Here is an 18,301-nt window from a genome sequence, read left to right on the forward strand (position 1 = left end):
CAATGAGATCTCCCCTCATTCTTCTAAACTGTAACGAGTACAAGCCTAATCTATCCAGCCTCTCCTCATAGCTCAACCCCCTCAACTCCTGAATCAGCCTAGTAAACCTCCTCTGCACTCCCTCCAAGGCCAAAATATCCTTGCGTAAGTACGGCGCCCAAAACTGCACACAGTACTCCAGCTGCGGCCTCACCAGTGCCCTATACTGCCGCAGCAAGACCTCCCTACTTTTATATTCAATCCCCCTCGCTATGAAGGCCAGCATCCCATTCGCCTTCCTGACCACCTGCTGCACCTGCAAGCTGGGTTTTTGCGACTCATGCACAAGGACCCCGAGGTCCCTCTGCACCGTTGCCTGCTGCAGTTTTTCGCCACGTAAGTAATAATCCTTCCTACCATTCTTCCTACCAAAGTGGACCACCTCACACTTGCCAACATTAAATTCCATTTGCCAGTTCCTGGCCCATTCGCCCAGCCTATCTAGATCCTTCGGCACACTCTCCACACCCTCCGCACATGCTCCTCGGATACCTGGGTGGTGGCCAAGGTGTAGCCCTTGGGCTGGAGGCTCTCTGCAGCCGCTGCAATGTCCGTTATCTCCTTCTTGGGCCCCTTGGAGTCGGCCGGGGCCAGCTCCTGGCTGAGTATGCCATCATCCGCCTCGCCCTGTATCAAGTACTCCACCCCAATCTCCTCCTGCGCGCTGTCGTCGTCCTCCTCCTCCTCCTCATCTTCCTCCTCCTCCTCATCTTCATCCTCATCCGACGCAGACGACTCCTCGGAATCTGATCAAGAGGGAAAAAGGAAATGGGTGGATTGCGCACAAAACACGTGAGCCCCAGTGTCATATTGGGCATCGATTCAGGGCTATGGGGAGAGAGTGGGGGCAGTGGGATTAGTTTGGGGATTGATACAGGGCTATGGGGAGAGAGCGGGGGCAGTGGGATTAGTTTGGGGATTGATACAGGGGTATGGGGAGAGAGTGGGGGCAGTGGGATTAGTTTGGGGATTGATACAGGGCTATGGGGAGAGAGCGGGGCAGTGGGATTAGTTTGGGGATTGAGCTATGGGGAGAGAGCGGGGGGCAGTGGGATTAGTTTGGGGATCGATACAGGGCTATGGGGAGAGAGCGGGGCAGTGGGATTAGTTTCGGGATTGAGCTATGGGGAGACAGCGGGGCAGTGGGATTAGTTTGGGGATCGATACAGGGCTATGGAAAGAGAGCAGGGCAGTGGGATTAGTTTGGGGATTGAGCTATGGGGAGAGAGCGGGGGCAGTGGGATTAGTTTGGGGATTGATACAGGGCTATGGGGAGAGAGCGGGGCAGTGTGATTAGTTTGGGGATTGACACAGGGCAATGGGGAGAGAGCGGGGGCAGTGGGATTAGTTTGGGGATTCATACAGGGCTATGGGGAGAGAGCGGGGCAGTGGGATTAGTTTGGGGATTGATACAGGGCTATGGGAGAGAGCGGGGCAGTGGGATTAGTTTGGGGATTGATACAGGGCTATGGGGAGAGAGCGGGGGCAGTGGGATTAGTTTGGGGATCGATACAGGGCTATGGGGAGAGAGCGGGGCAGTGGGATTAGTTTGGGGATTGATACAGGGCTATGGGGAGAGAGCGGGGCAGTAGGATTAGTTTGGGGATTGATACGGGGCTATGGGGAGAGAGCGGGACAGTGGGATTAGTTTGGGGATTGAGCTATGGGGAGAGAGCGGGGCAGTGGGATTAGTTTGGGGATTGAGCTATGGGGAGAGAGCGGGGCAGTGGGATTAGTTTGGGGATTGATACAGGGCTATGGGGAGAGAGCGGGGCAGTGGGATTACTTTGGGGATTGATACAGGGCTATGGGGAGAGAGCAGGGCAGTGGGATTAGTTTGGGGATTGAGCTATGGGGAGAGAGCGGGGCAGTGGGATTAGTTTGGGGATTGAGCTATGGGGAGAGAGCGGGGGGCAGTGGGATTAGTTTGGGGATTGAGCTATGGGGAGAGAGCGGGGCAGTGGGATTAGTTTGGGGATTGATTTACAAACCTGTGGAAGTACTGCTTTCTTCATCTTCCTCATCCTCGGTGCTGGTCTCCTCCTCCTCTTCATCCTCCTCCGTGTCGGTGCTGTCATCAGCATCGGACTCCGGGGTCTCGAAGGAATCGGAAAAGGCGGCGCTGTACTTCTTCAGCAAGTCCTCCATGGGCAGCTCGCCTGCACAAGACAGAGAGGAGAACACCAGCGATCTGTTAACAAAAACCAAGGCTTGGGGACAGTGAGATAAAAGCAGCCGTGGAAAATTCAGCGCTTACTTTCTTTGGCAAGGTCATCAAGTTCAGCCTTGTGGTCGACCTCTCCCTCCAAAGCCTCCTCCGCATCGATCGTCTCCTCCTCATCCTCAGCTGCACAAGACAGAGAGCCAGTGACAGAGAACTCGAGAGATTCCAGTCTGTAACTCACTCCCGGGTATCTGTTATTCTGTATATAAACCACCCCGAACCCCTCAATTAGATTCCAGTCTGTAACTCACTCCCGGGTATCTGTTATTCTGTATATAAACCACCCCGAACCCCTCGATTAGATTCCAGTGTAACTCACTCCCGGGTATCTGTTATTCTATATATAAACCACCCCGAACCCCTCGATTAGATTCCAGTCTGTAACTCACTCCCGGGTATCTGTTATTCTATATATAAACCACCCCGCACCCCTCGATTAGATTCCAGTCTGTAACTCACTCCCGGGTATCTGTTATTCTATATATAAACCACCCCGAACCCCTCGATTAGATTCCAGTCTGTAACTCACTCCCGGGTATCTGTTATTCTATATATAAACCACCCCGAACCCCTCGATTAGATTCCAGTCTGTAACTCACTCCCGGGTATCTGTTATTCTATATATAAACCACCCCGCACCCCTCGATTAGATTCCAGTCTGTAACTCACTCCCGGGTATCTGTTATTCTATATATAAACCACCCCGAACCCCTCGATTAGATTCCAGTCTGTAACTCACTCCCATGTTTCTGTTATTCTATATATAAACCACCCCGAACCCCTCGATTAGATTCCAGTCTGTAACTCACTCCCGGGGAGCTGTTATTCTATATATAAACCACCCCGAACCCCTCGATTAGATTCCAGTCTGTAACTCACTCCCGGGTATCTGTTATTCTATATATAAACCCCCCCGAACCCCTCGATTAGATTCCAGTCTGTAACTCACTCCCGGGTATCTGTTATTCTATATATAAACCACCCCGAACCCCTCGATTAGATTCCAGTCTGTAACTCACTCCCGGGTATCTGTTATTCTATATAAACCACCCCGAACCCCTCGATTAGATTCCAGTCTGTAACTCACTCCCGGGTATCTGTTATTCTATATATAAACCACCCCGAACCCCTTGATTAGATTCCAGTCTGTAACTCACTCCCGGGTATCTGTTATTCTATATATAAAGCACCCCGAACCCCTCGATTAGATTCCAGTGTGTAACTCACTCCCGGGTATCTGTTATTCTATACATAAACCACCACGAACCCCTCGATTAGATTCCAGTCTGTAACTCACTCCGGGGTATCTGTTATTCTATATATAAACCACCCCGAACCCCTCGATTAGATTCCAGTCTGTAACTCACTCCCGGGTATCTGTTATTCTGTATATAAACCACCCCGAACCCCTCGATTAGGTAAGAAACTATAACTCTCTACCTTCATCCTCATCTGCTGTGAACTCCTCGTCCTCTGGCTCCTCGCGCTGATCCTTCCTGATCCTCGGTAGTCGGTGGGCATTCTGTCAGATTCAAACGGGAAGAGAAATTTCTTCACTTGGACTGAATTTAACCCCACAGTGCGACCCTCCCACAGTGCGGGACTCCCTCAGCACCGACCCTCCCACAGTGCGGGACTCCCTCAGCACCGACCCTCCCACAGTGCGGGACTCCCTCAGCACCGACCCTCCCACAGTGCGGGACTCCCTCAGCACCGACCCTCCCACAGTGCGGGACTCCCTCAGCACCGACCCTCCCACAGTGCGGGACTCCCTCAGCACCGACCCTCCCACAGTGCGGGACTCCCTCAGCACCGACCCTCCCACAGTGCGGGACTCCCTCAGCACCGACCCTCCCACAGTGCGGGACTCCCTCAGCACCGACCCTCCCACAGTGCGGGACTCCCTCAGCACCGACCCTCCCACAGTGCGGGACTCCCTCAGCACCGACCCTCCCACAGTGCGGGACTCCCTCAGCACCGACCCTCCCACAGTGCGGGCGGTTTATCTGGGACGTGCCACCCACCTGCAACGCCCTGCCGGACCTGGTCTGCGGCTCCTCCGAAGACTCGCTATCGCTGCTGCCACTACTTTCCCCCCCGTCCTCCTCCTCCTCCTCCCCCTCCCTCAGGCCGTCCGGCAGCGAGCGTAGCAGATCATCCAGGGGCAGCTCGCTCTCGCGCCGCAGCAGCTCGATCTCTCGCCGCCGGCTCTCCGCGTCGTTCCCAGCCTGTTTCTCCTCCACCTCGATCGTCTCTTCATCGTCCTCCTCTTCATGGGGCTCAAAATCTGCAGCGTGGACAACGAGAGAGAGAGAGAGAGAGAGAGAGAGACACGAAAGGATCAGAATAAAATTGGCCAGGTTCAGGCGGGCAAACTCTATAACAACGACAAGAAAACGAAGGAGATTGTCATCAATTTCAGGGAGCGTGGTGGAGAACATTTCCCTTTCTACATCAACGGGGATGAGCACAGAACATTGAACACGTTGAGGAGGAACTTCTTCACTCAAAGGGTGGTGAATCTCTGGAATTCTCTGCCCGTTGAAGTGGTGGAGGCTGCCTCGCTAAATATATTTAAGTCCCGGGTAGATAGGTTTCTGATAGACAGGGGAATTAAGGGGAGAAAGCGGGAAAGTGGAACTGATCCACTATCAGATCAGCCATGATCTTCTTGAATGGCGGGGCAGGCTCGAAGGGCTAGATGGCCGACTCCTGCTCCTATTTCTTATGTTCTTATGTAACACTACAGCACAAACAGGCCCTTCGGCCCACAAATTGCACCGATGATATCCCTACCAACCAGGCCTATCTATAACCCTCAATCCTATTAAATCCTATGTACTCATCCAGAAGTCTCTTAAAAGACCCCAGTGAGTTTGCCTCTCCCACCACCGACAGCAGCCGATTTCACTCACTCTCCACCCTCTCAGTGAAAAACTTACCCCCTGACATCTCCTCTGTACCTGCTCCCCAGCACCTTAAACCTGTGTCCTCTCGTAGCGACCATTTCAGCCCTGGGAAATAGCCTCTGAGAATCCACCCTATCTATTCCTCTCAACATCTTATAAACCTCTATCAGGTCACCTCTCAACCTTCGTCTCTCCAGGGAGAAGGGTCCCAGCTCCCTCAACCTATCCTCATAAGGCATGCCTCCCAATCCAGGCAACATCCTTGTCAATCTCCTCTGCACCCTCTCAATAGCCTCCCACATCCCTCCTGTAGTGAGAGGACCAGAACTGTGCACAGTACTCCAAGCGGGGTCTGACAAGGGTCTTATAAAGTTGCAGCATTACCTCCCAACTCCTAAACTCAATCCCTCGATTAATGAAGGCCAGTACACCGTACGCCTTCTTAGCCACATCCTCCACCTGCGAGGCCGATTTAAGAATCCTACGGACCCGGACCCCAAGATCCTTCTGCTCCTCTACACTGCTGAGACTCCTACCCTTGATGTTATACTCCTATTATTATTCATAGTCCATCGGAGGTGTGAAAGAAGGGGGACAGTGGGAGAAATGGGAGAGGGGAATGGCCGGCCGCCACTGACCTTAACGCAATCTCGATAGCTGAGGTACCAGAGAAAGGGCTCTCCAGGCAGAAGAATCCAGAGAAGCCCAGAATATTCCAGAAGACAAAGCCTGCTCTTGACAAGCTGGGAGGGGGAGGTTTGTCTTGGGGGGAAAAGTGTGAACAAGTTGCGCCCAGAGTTGAGAAGGGGGGGACGATCCTATGTAAACAAATCCGATTCAGGGGGTGGGGATATGTACGTGGAGGCCACACAATATCAGACAGGATCTCACAGAGCTCCCTCCTCCTGCCCCACACACACACACACACACACACACACACACACACACGGGCAGGGACCTTACGCGCCCCAAACCTGCTCCCCCCCACCACCCTCACCTTCGTCCTCGGTGGCGGAGCCGGAGACGGGAGGGGTGGAGGGGGCGGAACCGGCCAGCGAGGAGCCCAGCTGCGAGGAGCCGGGCTTGCTGGTCGGCAGCGACTCGTTCAGGCTCTGGCTCAGCAGGTCCGAGTACTTCTCCGTCTGGCCCACGATGAAATCCAGCTGCAGATCCAAGGCTTTCTTCCGCTTCTCCTCCAGGCGGGACTGCTGCTTAAACTGCACCACCTGTACCGGGGAGGGGGGCGGGGGCGAGTGTAAAAAGAAACCAGCGGAGTTAGAATCCCTGAACTGCAAGGTGGGGGAGATCCAACAACAATAATCCCACTCTATTCCCAAAACCCCACATATTTACCCTGCTAACACCCCTGACACTAAAGGACAATTTAGCATGGCCAATCCACCCTAACCTACACATCTTTGGACACTAAGGGGCAATTTAGCACGGCCAATCCCCCCTAACCTACACATCTTTGGACACTAAGGGACAATTTAGCATGGCCAATCCACCCTAACCTACACATCTTTGGACACTAAGGGGCAATTTAGCACGGCCAATCCCCCCTAACCTACACATCTTTGGACACTAAGGGACAATTTAGCATGGCCAATCCCCCCTAACCTACACATCTTTGGACACTAAGGGACAATTTAGCATGGCCAATCCCCCCTAACCTACACATCTTTGGACACTAAGGGACAATTTAGCATGGCCAATCCCCCCTAACCTACACATCTTTGGACACTAAGGGGCAATTTAGCACGGCCAATCCCCCCTAACCTACACATCTTTGGACACTAAGGGACAATTTAGCATGGCCAATCCCCCCTAACCTACACATCTTTGGACACTAAGGGACAATTTAGCATGGCCAATCCCCCCTAACCTACACATCTTTGGACACTAAGGGACAATTTAGCATGGCCAATCCCCCCTAACCTACACATCTTTGGACACTAAGGGGACAATTTAGCATGGCCAATCCACCCTAACCTACACATCTTTGGACACTAAGGGGACAATTTAGCATGGCCAATCCACCCTAACCTGCACATCTTTGGACACTAAGGGACAATTTAGCACGGCCAATCCACCCTAACCTGCACATCTTTGGACACTAAGGGACAATTTAGCACGGCCAATCCACCCTAACCTCCACGTCTTTGGACTGTGGGAGGAAACCCACGCAGACACGAGGGAAACGTACAGACTCCACACAGGGACGCAAGACCCGGAATTCAATTCGGATCACTGGCGCTGTGGGGCAGCAGCTAAAAGTTACTTTGCCGCTGCACATATGGGGAGGGTGGTTCAGACAGAGGATGTTTTAGGGGGTGGGGGTGTGCGACCATGAGAGATAGGAGCAGATTTAGACCACTCGGCCCATCGAGTCTGTTCCACCATTAAGCATGGCTAATAATTTTCACATCTCTGTTCTCCTGCCTTTCACCCATAACCCCTTATTAAATCAAGAACCTGAGTTAAAGAGTTCCCCGTGTGTTTGATCCACGGGCCTGAAGACTGAGTCTCCCTGCAGTACATCTGCACAAACCTGGCCGTCAGACCCCGACAGAGTCAAAGTGACGCTGGTGTGGGTGAAAACTGTGTCTCTCCTGTTGAGTAACAAGGCTGGCACTGACACAGCCAGCCATGCGTTGCGTGGAGAATCTATTTCAGCCCCTGCTACCAAATCCCTGCCTATGGAGAAAAGGCAGCAATCCGCAAAAGGGCCATCATTTAACCCGTCTGTACCTGTCCTGGGAGTGTTTGATGGGGGGACAGTGTAGAGGGAGCTTTACTCTGTATCTAACCCTGTGCTGTACCTGTCCTGGGAGTGTTTGATGGGGGGGACAGTGTAAAGGGAGCTTTACTCTGTATCTAACCCCGTGCTGTACCTGTCCTGGGAGTGTTTGATGGGGGGACAGTGTAGAGGGAGCTTTACTCTGTATCTAACCCCGTGCTGTACCTGTCCTGGGAGTGTTTGATGGGAGGGACAGTGTAGAGGGAGCTTTACTCTGTATCTAACCCTGTGCTGTACCTGTCCTGGGAGTGTTTGATGGGGGGACAGTGTAGAGGGAGCTTTACTCTGTATCTAACCCCGTGCTGTACCTGTCCTGGGAGTGTTTGATGGGGGACAGTGTAGAGGGAGCTTTACTCTGTATCTAACCCCGTGCTGTACCTGTCCTGGGAGTGTTTGATGGGAGGGACAGTGTAGAGGGAGCTTTACTCTGTATCTAACTCCGTGCTGTACCTGTCCTGGGAGTGTTTGATGGGGGGACAGTGTAGAGGGAGCTTTACTCTGTATCTAACCCTGTGCTGTACCTGTCCTGGGAGTGTTTGATGGGGGGGACAGTGTAAAGGGAGCTTTACTCTGTATCTAACCCTGTGCTGTACCTGTCCTGGGAGTGTTTGATGGTGACAGTGTAGAGGGAGCTTTACTCTGTATCTAACCCCGTGCTGTACCTGTCCTGGGAGTGTTTGATGGGGGGGACAGTGTAGAGGGAGCTTTACTCTGTATCTAACCCCGTGCTGTACCTGTCCTGGGAGTGTTTGATGGGAGGGACAGTGTAGAGGGAGCTTTACTCTGTATCTAACCCTGTGCTGTACCTGTCCTGGGAGTGTTTGATGGGGGGACAGTGTAGAGGGAGCTTTACTCTGTATCTAACCCCGTGCTGTACCTGTCCTGGGAGTGTTTGATGGGGGACAGTGTAGAGGGAGCTTTACTCTGTATCTAACCCCGTGCTGTACCTGTCCTGGGAGTGTTTGATGGGGGGACAGTGTAGAGGGAGCTTTACCCTGTATCTAACCCCGTGCTGTACCTGTCCTGGGAGTGTTTGATGGGGGGACAGTGTAGAGGGAGCTTTACTCTGTATCTAACCCCGTGCTGTGTCTCTCCTGGGAGTGTTCGATGGGGGACAACGGACCCCTCTTACCTTCTCCACGTTGGTCCAGAACTGCTTGACCTCCTTGGCGATGGTGGAGGCAATCCGTCGCAGCTTGGCCTGTTCCTCTCGTTTGGCTCTCTCCTCCTTCTGACGCTGCTCCTCGTGGAAGCGGAGGACCGTCCGGGCCACCTGCCGAGGGAGTGAGGGAGGGAGGGAGGGAGGAGCGAGAGCGCAGCTTAGCAGCGGAGAAGTACAACCGCAGGCTAAAAACAAGTCCCACCTGCCCGTGGCAAGAGACGGAGACGGGGGGGGCCACGTTAACTCGGTTAACACCTTACACTCAACGGACAGGCCACCGCGGACCCCTTCTACCCCTCCAGGCCTCTCCCCTCCCAGCCCGTCACCGGACACCCGTTCAGCCTCACGGAGGAGGTTTCAGCATTGAAACAGGCCCTTCGGCCCAAGGTGTCGATGCCGCCTAGTTTTTAACCACTGCGCCATAGAGTCACAGAGGTTTACAGCGTGGAAGTTTTATGGGGTGGAGGGGGTGTGCGACCATGAGAGACAGGAGCAGAATTAGACCACTCGGCCCATCGAGTCTGTTCCACCATTAAGCACGGCTAATAATTTTCACGTCATTAATAATTTTAATGCCTTGGTGGTTATTTTCCAAACGTCGCTGGATTCCGGGGAAGTGCCGGAAGATTGGAAAACGGCTAATGTTACGCCGTTGTTTAAGAAGGGTGCCAGGCAAAAGGCCGGGAATTATAGGCCGGTTTGTTTAACGTCTGTTGTAGGTAAAATGTTAGAATCTGTCATTAAGGAGGAAATTATGAGGCATCTTGAAGGGAATTGCTTGATAGAGCAGACGCAGCACGGTTTCATTAAAGGGAAGTCGTGTCTGACAAATTTACTGGAGTTCTATGAGGATGTGTCTAGGGCGGTGGATAGAGGAGAGCCGGTGGATGTGATCTTTCTAGATTTTCAGAAAGCGTTTGACAAAGTGCCTCACAAGAGGTTATTGCAGAAGGTCGAGGGACATGGAGTTGGGGGTAGGGTGTTAGCGTGGATAGAGGATTGGTTGTCAAATAGGAGGCAGAGAGTGGGGGTCAACGGGTGCTATTCGGATTGGCGGTTGGTGACTAGTGGGGTGCCCCAGGGGTCGGTGCTGGGGCCTCAGCTTTTTACCATTTATATAGATGATCTGGAGGAGGGAACCGAGTGCAGGGTGTCGAAATTTGCTGATGACACCAAGATTGGGGGAACGGCAAATTGTGCGGAGGGTGTGGAGAGTCTGCAGAAGGATCTAGATAGGCTGGGCGAATGGGCCAGGAAATGGCAAATGGAATTTAATGTTGGCAAGTGTGAGGTGGTCCACTTTGGTAGGAAAAATGGTAGGAAGGATTATCACTTACGAGGCGAAAAACTGCAGCAGGCGACGGTGCAGAGGGACCTCGGGGTCCTTGTGCATGAGTCGCAAAAACCCAGCTTGCAGGTGCAGCAGGTGGTAAGGAAGGCAAATGGGATGCTGGCCTTCATAGCGAAGGGGATTGAATATAAAAGTAGGGAGGTCTTGCTGCAGCTGTATAGGGCATTGGTGAGGCCGCAACTGGAGTACTGTGTACATTTTTGGGCGCCGCACCTGCGCAAAGATATTTTGGCCTTGGAGGGAGTGCAGAGGAGGTTTACTAGGCTGATACCGGAGTTGAGGGGGTTGAGCTATGAGGAGAGGCTGAATAAACTGGGCTTGTACTCGTTAGAGTTTAGAAGAATGAGAGGAGATCTCATTGAGACGTATAAGATGATGAATGGGATGGATAGGATAGAGGTGGAAAGACTCTTCCCGCTCAAAAAAGACAATAGGACTAGGGGGCACAGCCTCAAGATAAAAGGGGGGCGGTTTAGAACGGAGTTGAGGAGGAACTTCTTCACTCAAAGGGTGGTGAATCTCTGGAATTCTCTGCCCGTTGAAGTGGTGGAGGCTGCCTCGCTAAATATTTTTAAGACGCGGGTTGATGGGTTTTTGATAGGAGAGGGGATTAAGGGTTATGGGGAGAGGGCGGGAAAGTGGAACTGAGCAGCGACAGATCAGCCATGATCTTATTGAATGGCGGGGCAGGCTCGAAGGGCTGGATGGCCTACTCCTGCTCCTATTTCTTATGTTCTTATGTCTCCGTGCTCCTGCCTTTCACCCATAACCCCTTATTAAATCAAGAACCTGAGTTAAAGAGTTCCCCGTGTGTTTGATCCACGGGCCTGAAGACTGAGTCTCCCTGCAGTACATCTGCACAAACCTGGCCCTCAGACCCCGACAGAGTCAAAGTGACGCTGGTGTGGGTGAAAACTGTGTCTCTCCTGTTGAGTAACAAGGCTGGCACTGACACAGCCAGCCATGCGTTGCATGGAGAATCTATTTCAGCCCCTGCTACCAAATCCCTGCCTATGGAGAAAAGGCAGCAATCCGTTAAAGGGCCATCATTTACCCCGTCTGTACCTGTCCTGGGAGTGTTTGATGGGGGACAGTGTAGAGGGAGCTTTACTCTGTATCTAACCCCGTGCTGTACCTGTCCTGGGAGTGTTTGATGGGGGGACAGTGTAGAGGGAGCTTTACTCTGTATCTAACCCCGTGCTGTACCTGTCCTGGGAGTGTTTGATGAGGACAGTGTAGAGGGAGCTTTACTCTGTATCTAATCCCGTGCTGTCCCTGTCCTGGGAGTGTTTGATGGGGGGGGGGACAGTGTAGAGGGAGCTTTACTCTGTATCTAACCCCGTGCTGTACCTGTCCTGGGAGTGTTTGATGGGGGGACAGTGTAGAGGGAGCTTTACTCTGTATCTAACCCCGTGCTGTACCTGTCCTGGGAGTGTTTGATGGGGACAGTGTAGAGGGAGCTTTACTCTGTATCTAACCCCGTGCTGTACCTGTCCTGGGAGTGTTTGATGGGGGACAGTGTAGAGGGAGCTTTACGCTGTATCTAACCCTGTGCTGTACCTGTCCTGGGAGTGTTTGATCGGGGACAGTGTAGAGGGAGGTTTACTCTGTATCTAACCCCGTGCTGTACCTGTCCTGGGAGTGTTTGATGGGGGACAGTGTAGAGGGAGGTTTACTCTGTATCTAACCCCGTGCTGTACCTGTTCTCTGGCACAATTGATCCATGTCACCCGTTCTTTTTAAACCCTTAAGCTTATCCCAATTGCCCACGTTTGGCCAATATCCCTCTATACCCATCTTCCCCATGTAACTGCCTCAATTCTTTTTGAAAGACAATTGTACCCGCCTCTAGTACTACCTCTGGCAGCTCGTTCCAAACACTCACCACCCTCTGGGTGAAAAAAAAATTGCCCCTTTTGTATCTCTCCCCCTCACCTTAAACCTCTGCCCTCTAGTTTTAGACTCCCCTACCTTTGGGGAAAAGATATCGACTATCTAGCTGATCTGGGCCCCTCATTATTTGATAGACCTCTATAAGGCCACCGCTAAGCCCGGCCACAGCTGGAGTGTCTGGTCACCGTGTTACAGGAACGATGTGATTGTGCTGGAGGGGGTGGAGAGGAGATTCACCAGGATGTTGGCCTGGGCTGGAATTTGGTTATGAAGAGAGGTTGGATAGGCTTGGAGTTAGAACATAGAACATTACAGTACAGTACAGGCCCTTTGGCCCTCGATGTTGCGCCGACCAGTGGAACCAATCTAATGACCCTCTAACCTAAACTATTCCAATGTTATCCATATACCTATCCACTGACCATTTGAACGCCCTTAAAGTTGGCGAGTCCACAACTGCTGCAGGCAGGGCATTCCACGCCCTTACTACCCTCTGAGTAAAGAACCTACCTCTGACATCCGTCCTATAATTACCACCCCTTAATTTAAAGCTACGACCCCTCGTGTTAGCCATCACCATCCGAGGTAAAAGGCTCTCACTGTCCACCCTATCTAACCCTCTGATCATCTTGTATGCCTCAATTAGGTCACCTCTTAACCTTCTTCTTTCTAACGAAAATAACCTCGAGTCCCTCAGCCTTTCCTCATAAGACCTTCCCACCATACCAGGCAACATGCTGGTAAAATCCAGCAGGTGGTCAGGAAGGGTCTCTTCTGCCCCGCAGTATTCTGCGGAGCCTCCTACGCTCTGGGGGGGGGGGAAAATAGTCGCAGTCTATCCAGCCTCTTCGTTTAACTCAAACCCATCGGGGGGGGGGGGGTGGTAGGGGGGAGCTCGAAGCAGTGGGTCCAGTTTGGGCCTCCTCGCCAGGGGAGGGACAGACTGGCATTGGCAACTGCCCGGAGAGGAGGTCCTCTGGGCCAATCCCTGGCCATGAAGTTTGGGGGGTGGTGATGGTGGGTTTAAGCAGTTTGCGTTCCTTTACCCATTGAGAGTTTGGATGCTGGCCTTCATCGCGAGGGGGATTGAATATAAAAGTAGGGAGGTCTTGCTGCAGCTGTATAGGGCGTTGGTGAGGCCGCAGCTGGAGTACTGTGTGTAGTTTTGGGCGCCGTACTTACACAAGGACATTTTGGCCTTGGAGGGAGTGCAGAGGAGGTTTACTAGGCTGATACCGGAGTTGAGAGGGTTGAGCTATGAGGAGAGGCTGAATAAATTAGGCTTGTACTCGTTAGAGTTTAGAAGAATGAGGGGAGATCTCATTGAGACGTATAAGATGATGAATGGATGGATAGAATAGAGGTGGAGAGACTCTTCCCGCTCAGAAAGGACAGTAGGACTAGGGGGCACAGCCTCAGATAAAGGGGGGGCGGTTTAGAACGGAGTTGAGGAGGAACTTCTTCACTCAAAGGGTGGTGAATCTCTGGAATTCTCTGCCCGTTGAAGTGGTGGAGGCTGCCTCGCTAAATATTTTTAAGACGCGGGTTGATGGGTTTTTGATAAGAGAGGGGATTAAGGGTTATGGGGAGAGGGCGGGAATGTGGAACTGAGCCATGACAGATCAGCCATGATCTTATTGAATGGCGGGGCAGGCTCGAGGGGCTAGATGGCCAACTCCTGCTCCTATTTCTTGTGTTCTTAAACCTCCTCGGCACCCTTTCCAATGCCTCCACATCTTTCTTATAATGCAGCGACCAGAACTGGACGCAATACTCCAAGTGCGGCAGCACCAGAGTTTTGTACAGTTATAACATGACCTCACGGCTCTGAAATTCAATCCCTCTACCAATAAAAGCTAACACACCGTACGCCTTCTTAACAACCTTATCAACCTGGATGCCAACTTTCAGGGATATATGCACATGTACACCAAAATTTCATCGACACTGCCAAGAGTCCTTCCATTAGCCCCATATACCCTCTGCGTAAACCAACGGAGTTGAGTTTGGTTGGAGCAGAGAAGACCGAGGGGTAATCTGATGGAGGGGTTCAAGATTCTAAAGGGCATGGGCAGAGCGGATAAGGAGCTCCCCTGAGCTGAAGGATCAGCTATCAGGAACGCGAGGTAAAAGCAAAGGGAGATTTGAGGGGAAACCGAGGATCTGGAATGTGCTGCCTGGGAAGGTGGTGGAGGTGGGATGCCTCACATCCTTTAAGAAAGTACCTGGATGAGTATTTGGTAGCGTTCAAGGCTGTGGGCCAAGTACTGGCAAGTGGGATGAGGTGGCCAGGGTCAGGGGCTTTTGCAGACTCGATGGGCCGAGTATTCTGCGGAGCCTCCTACGCTGCAGGGGGAAATAGTCGCAGTCTATCCAGCCTCTCCGTTTAACTCAAACCCATCGGGGGGTGGTAGGGGGGAGAAAAATTGGTGGGGAGGTGGGAGCTCGAAGCAGTGGGTCCAGTTTGGGCCTCCTCGCCAGGGGAGGGACAGACTGGCATTGGCGACCACCCGGACAGGAGGTCCTCTGGGCCGATCCCTGGCCATGAAGTTTGGGGGGTGGTGGTGGTGGTGGGTTTAAGCAGTTTGCGTTCTTTTACCATTGGGAGTTTGGAAGAACGAGAGAAGTTCTTCTTGAAATAAATTCAATTCTGAAGGGGAAGGAAGCGACTGGAATGGGGGAGATCCCGTGTACCCCCGGGAGATAATTACACAACGGGCTAGCAGGGCTCCCAGGGCTGAATGGCCCACAACTGCATCCATGACACAGCCGAAACGCGGGGACGGGCTGCTCTCGCGGGTCGTTCCCCCCCCCCAAGGGTCACTGACGCAGAGAAGGGGCACCCTCAGCTGCTCGCCTCTGGCGGGCCTCACCTTCCTGGCCACGCCGCGCTTCCAGCGCCGCTCCTGGGCGAAGTCCGCCGACAGCCACTGCATCTCCTCGCACAGGTAGTCCCAGTGAGTCTTGGGCCGAATGGCCTCCTGGACCCGGTTCAGTCTCTTGAGCGACCAGAGGCCCTCCCGCCGCAGCTCGGGCGATGCGATGTTCGATCTTCGCTTCCTGCAGCCGGGCACAGGGAGGGGGAGAGAGACTCAGAGAGAGCAACACACGGACCCCAAACAACCAAGGGAATGAGAAGGGTGGGGGCAAGGAGGGGGCGGAGAGGGAGTGAAGCAGGGGGCGCAAGGGAGACAAGGGGAAAGGAGGGAGTGGCACGAGACAAGGGGAAAGCAGAGGATGCGAGAGTGACAAGGGGTAGGAGGGAGGGGAGGGTGGGAGGGGAGGGGAGGGGAGGGGGGAGGGGAGGGGAGGGGAGGGGAGGGGAGGGGAGGGAGGGAGGGAGGGGGAGGGGAGGGGAGGGGAGGGGAGGGGAGGGGAGGGGAGGGGAGGGGAGGGGAGGGGGCCAACACGGCAAGGGAGGGTGAGAAAGTGGGAGAGGGGGAGGGAAGGAAAGCGAGGGAGGGTGACAGAGGGGGGCATGACACAGAGAAAGAGGAGAGACAGACAGGGCAAGGGAGGGTGAGAAAGTTGGAGGGGGGGAGGGAGAGGAAGGCAATGGGGAGACAGCGTAAGGGGGCAAGGCTGGGAGGGAGGGAGGGAGAGGGAGAGTGATGGGGGTGACAGAGGGGGCATGAGAGAGGGAGAGGAGCGGGTGAGGAAGCGGATAGGGAGGATGGGGGATGAGGACAAGGGAGGCGGGGGAGCCAGCCACCCATCCCGGCTGCAGCATCTACTCACGTGCTTGGCCTGTTCGGCTATCTCGGCGTGCGTTTTGTCCCAGGACTGTCCCTTAGCGCTCTGGTTACAGGGGCCCAGGTCAGGGACCCAGAGCCCACAGGTCAGCGCATCACGGGGCTGCAGCCTGGGAGAGGCGGGCAGCCCGTCCAGAGAGTCATTGGCCAGCGGGGCCGAGGTGGGCCGGTGCACTGCCCGCGCTGGAGGCGGGAGACGAGGCTGGAGAAACCGGACTGCTGCCTGTCATGCTGTCCTTGTTGTGTGCGATCTGTAAGAGAGAGAGAGACACGTGTTACACCAGGGGAGACAGAGAGAGAGGCGCACAGACACAGAGAGAGAGAGAGATGCACAGACACAGACAGAGAGAGAGAGAGAGAGAGAGACACGTTACCACACCGGGGGAGACAGAGAGAGAGGCGCACAGGCACAGAGACAGAGAGAGAGAGACGCACAGACAGAGAGAGAGAGAGAGAGACACGTTACCACACCGGGGGAGACAGAGAGAGAGGCGCACAGGCACAGAGACAGAGAGAGAGAGACGCACAGACAGAGAGAGAGAGAGAGAGAGAGACACACGTTACCACACCGGGGGAGACAGAGAGAGAGGCGCACAGACAGAGAGAGAGAGATGCACAGACACAGACAGAGAGAGAGAGAGAGACACGTTACCACACCGGGGAGACAGAGAGAGAGGCGCACAGGCACAGAGACAGAGAGAGAGAGACGCACAGACACAGAGAGAGAGAGAGAGTGAGAGAGAGAGTGAGAGAGAGAAAGACACGTTACCACACCGGGGGAGGACAGAGAGAGAGAGAGAGAGAGAGAGAGGGAGAGAGACACGTTACCACACCGGGGAGACAGAGAGAGAGGCGCACAGACAGAGAGAGAGAGAGAGAGAGAGAGAGACACACGTTACCACACCGGGGGAGACAGAGAGGGAGGCGCACAGAGACAGAGACAGAGAGAGAGAGAGAGAGAGGCACAGACAGACAGAGAGAGAGAGAGGGGTGCACAGGCACACAGACAGACGGAGAGAGGGAGGCGTGCACAGGCACAGACAGAGAGAGAGAGAGAGACACACAGACACAGACAGAGAGAGAGAGCCCTTGTTATCAGACAAGGATTGGGGGCTTTGCGATTCAGCCAAGAATGTGCAGACTAGTGGCAGATGGAATTGATCCGGGTAAGTTTGAGGCCCTGCACTCTGGGAGATCAAAAGTGAACGGTAAGACTACAGTTGATGCAACAGCATTGACGTACAGAGGGATCTGGGCATTCAAGTCCATCGCTCCCAGATGTGGCCACATGAGTACAGTAAGAAGTCTCACAACACCAGGTTAAAGGTTTATTTGGCAGCACGAGCCACTAGCTTTCAGGGCGCTGCTCCTTCGTCAGGTGAGTGGGGAGTTCTGTTCACAAACAGGGCATATAAAGACACAAACTCAATTTACAGAATAATGGTTGGAATGTGAGTCTTTACAGGTAATCAAGTCTCAGAGGTACAGACAGTGAGAGTAGAGAGAGGGTTAAGCACAGGTTAAAGAGATGTGTATTGTCCCCAGACAGGACAGTTAGTGAGATTTTGCAAGCCCAGGCAAGTCATGGGGGTTACAGATAGTGTGACATGAACCCAAGATCCCGGTTGAGGCCGTCCTCATGTGTGCGGAACTTGGCTATCAGTCTCTGCTGAGCGATTTCAAACACGTCATTGATGAAGACGAACATCTTGCCAGGGCCATCCCACACCCCAGTTCTTGACTTCAAACAATTGCACAATCTCAAAAAGACATTGTCCGCAGCAAACTACCCAGCTTCAGGAGAACAGTGATCAGGAGAACAGTGACCACAACACCGCACAACCCTGCAACAGCAACCTCTGCAAGACATGCCGGATCATCGACACGGATACCATCATCTCACGTCTGAACACCATCCACCAGGTACACGGTAAATACTCTTGCAACTCGGCCAACGTTGTCTACCTGAAACGCTGCAGGAAAGGATGTCCCGAGGCATGGTACATTGGGGAGACCATGCAGACACTACTACAACGGATGAATGAACATCGCTCGACAATCACCAGGCGAGACTGTTCCCTTCCTGTTGGCGAACACTTCAGTGGTCACGGCATTCGCCTCTGATCTTCGGGTAAACATTCTCCAAGGCGGCCTTCATGACACACGACAGG

General features: G+C 53.5%; 1 protein-coding gene across 1 annotated transcript; it reads right to left on the reverse strand.

The window, feature by feature from the left end:
• Positions 1-480: 480 nt before the first annotated feature.
• LOC145340444 (chromatin remodeling protein SRCAP-like) lies at positions 481-16,313 on the reverse strand (the record flags this gene model as incomplete). The annotated part of the gene is given in 10 exon segments (XM_080184911.1): positions 481-785; positions 2,031-2,198; positions 2,297-2,386; positions 3,704-3,785; positions 4,288-4,550; positions 6,170-6,398; positions 9,105-9,245; positions 15,252-15,410; positions 15,412-15,438; positions 16,117-16,313. Coding segments are annotated over 10 exon segments (1,661 nt in total), but the record flags the coding sequence as incomplete, so codon positions are not given.
• Between the last annotated feature and the right edge of the window lie 1,988 nt (positions 16,314-18,301).

The sequence above is a fragment of the Carcharhinus amblyrhynchos genome, unplaced genomic scaffold (genome assembly GCF_965287045.1).
Source record: "Carcharhinus amblyrhynchos unplaced genomic scaffold, sCarAmb.v2.hapA chromosome_1026, whole genome shotgun sequence".
NCBI classification, from domain to species: domain Eukaryota; kingdom Metazoa; phylum Chordata; class Chondrichthyes; order Carcharhiniformes; family Carcharhinidae; genus Carcharhinus; species Carcharhinus amblyrhynchos.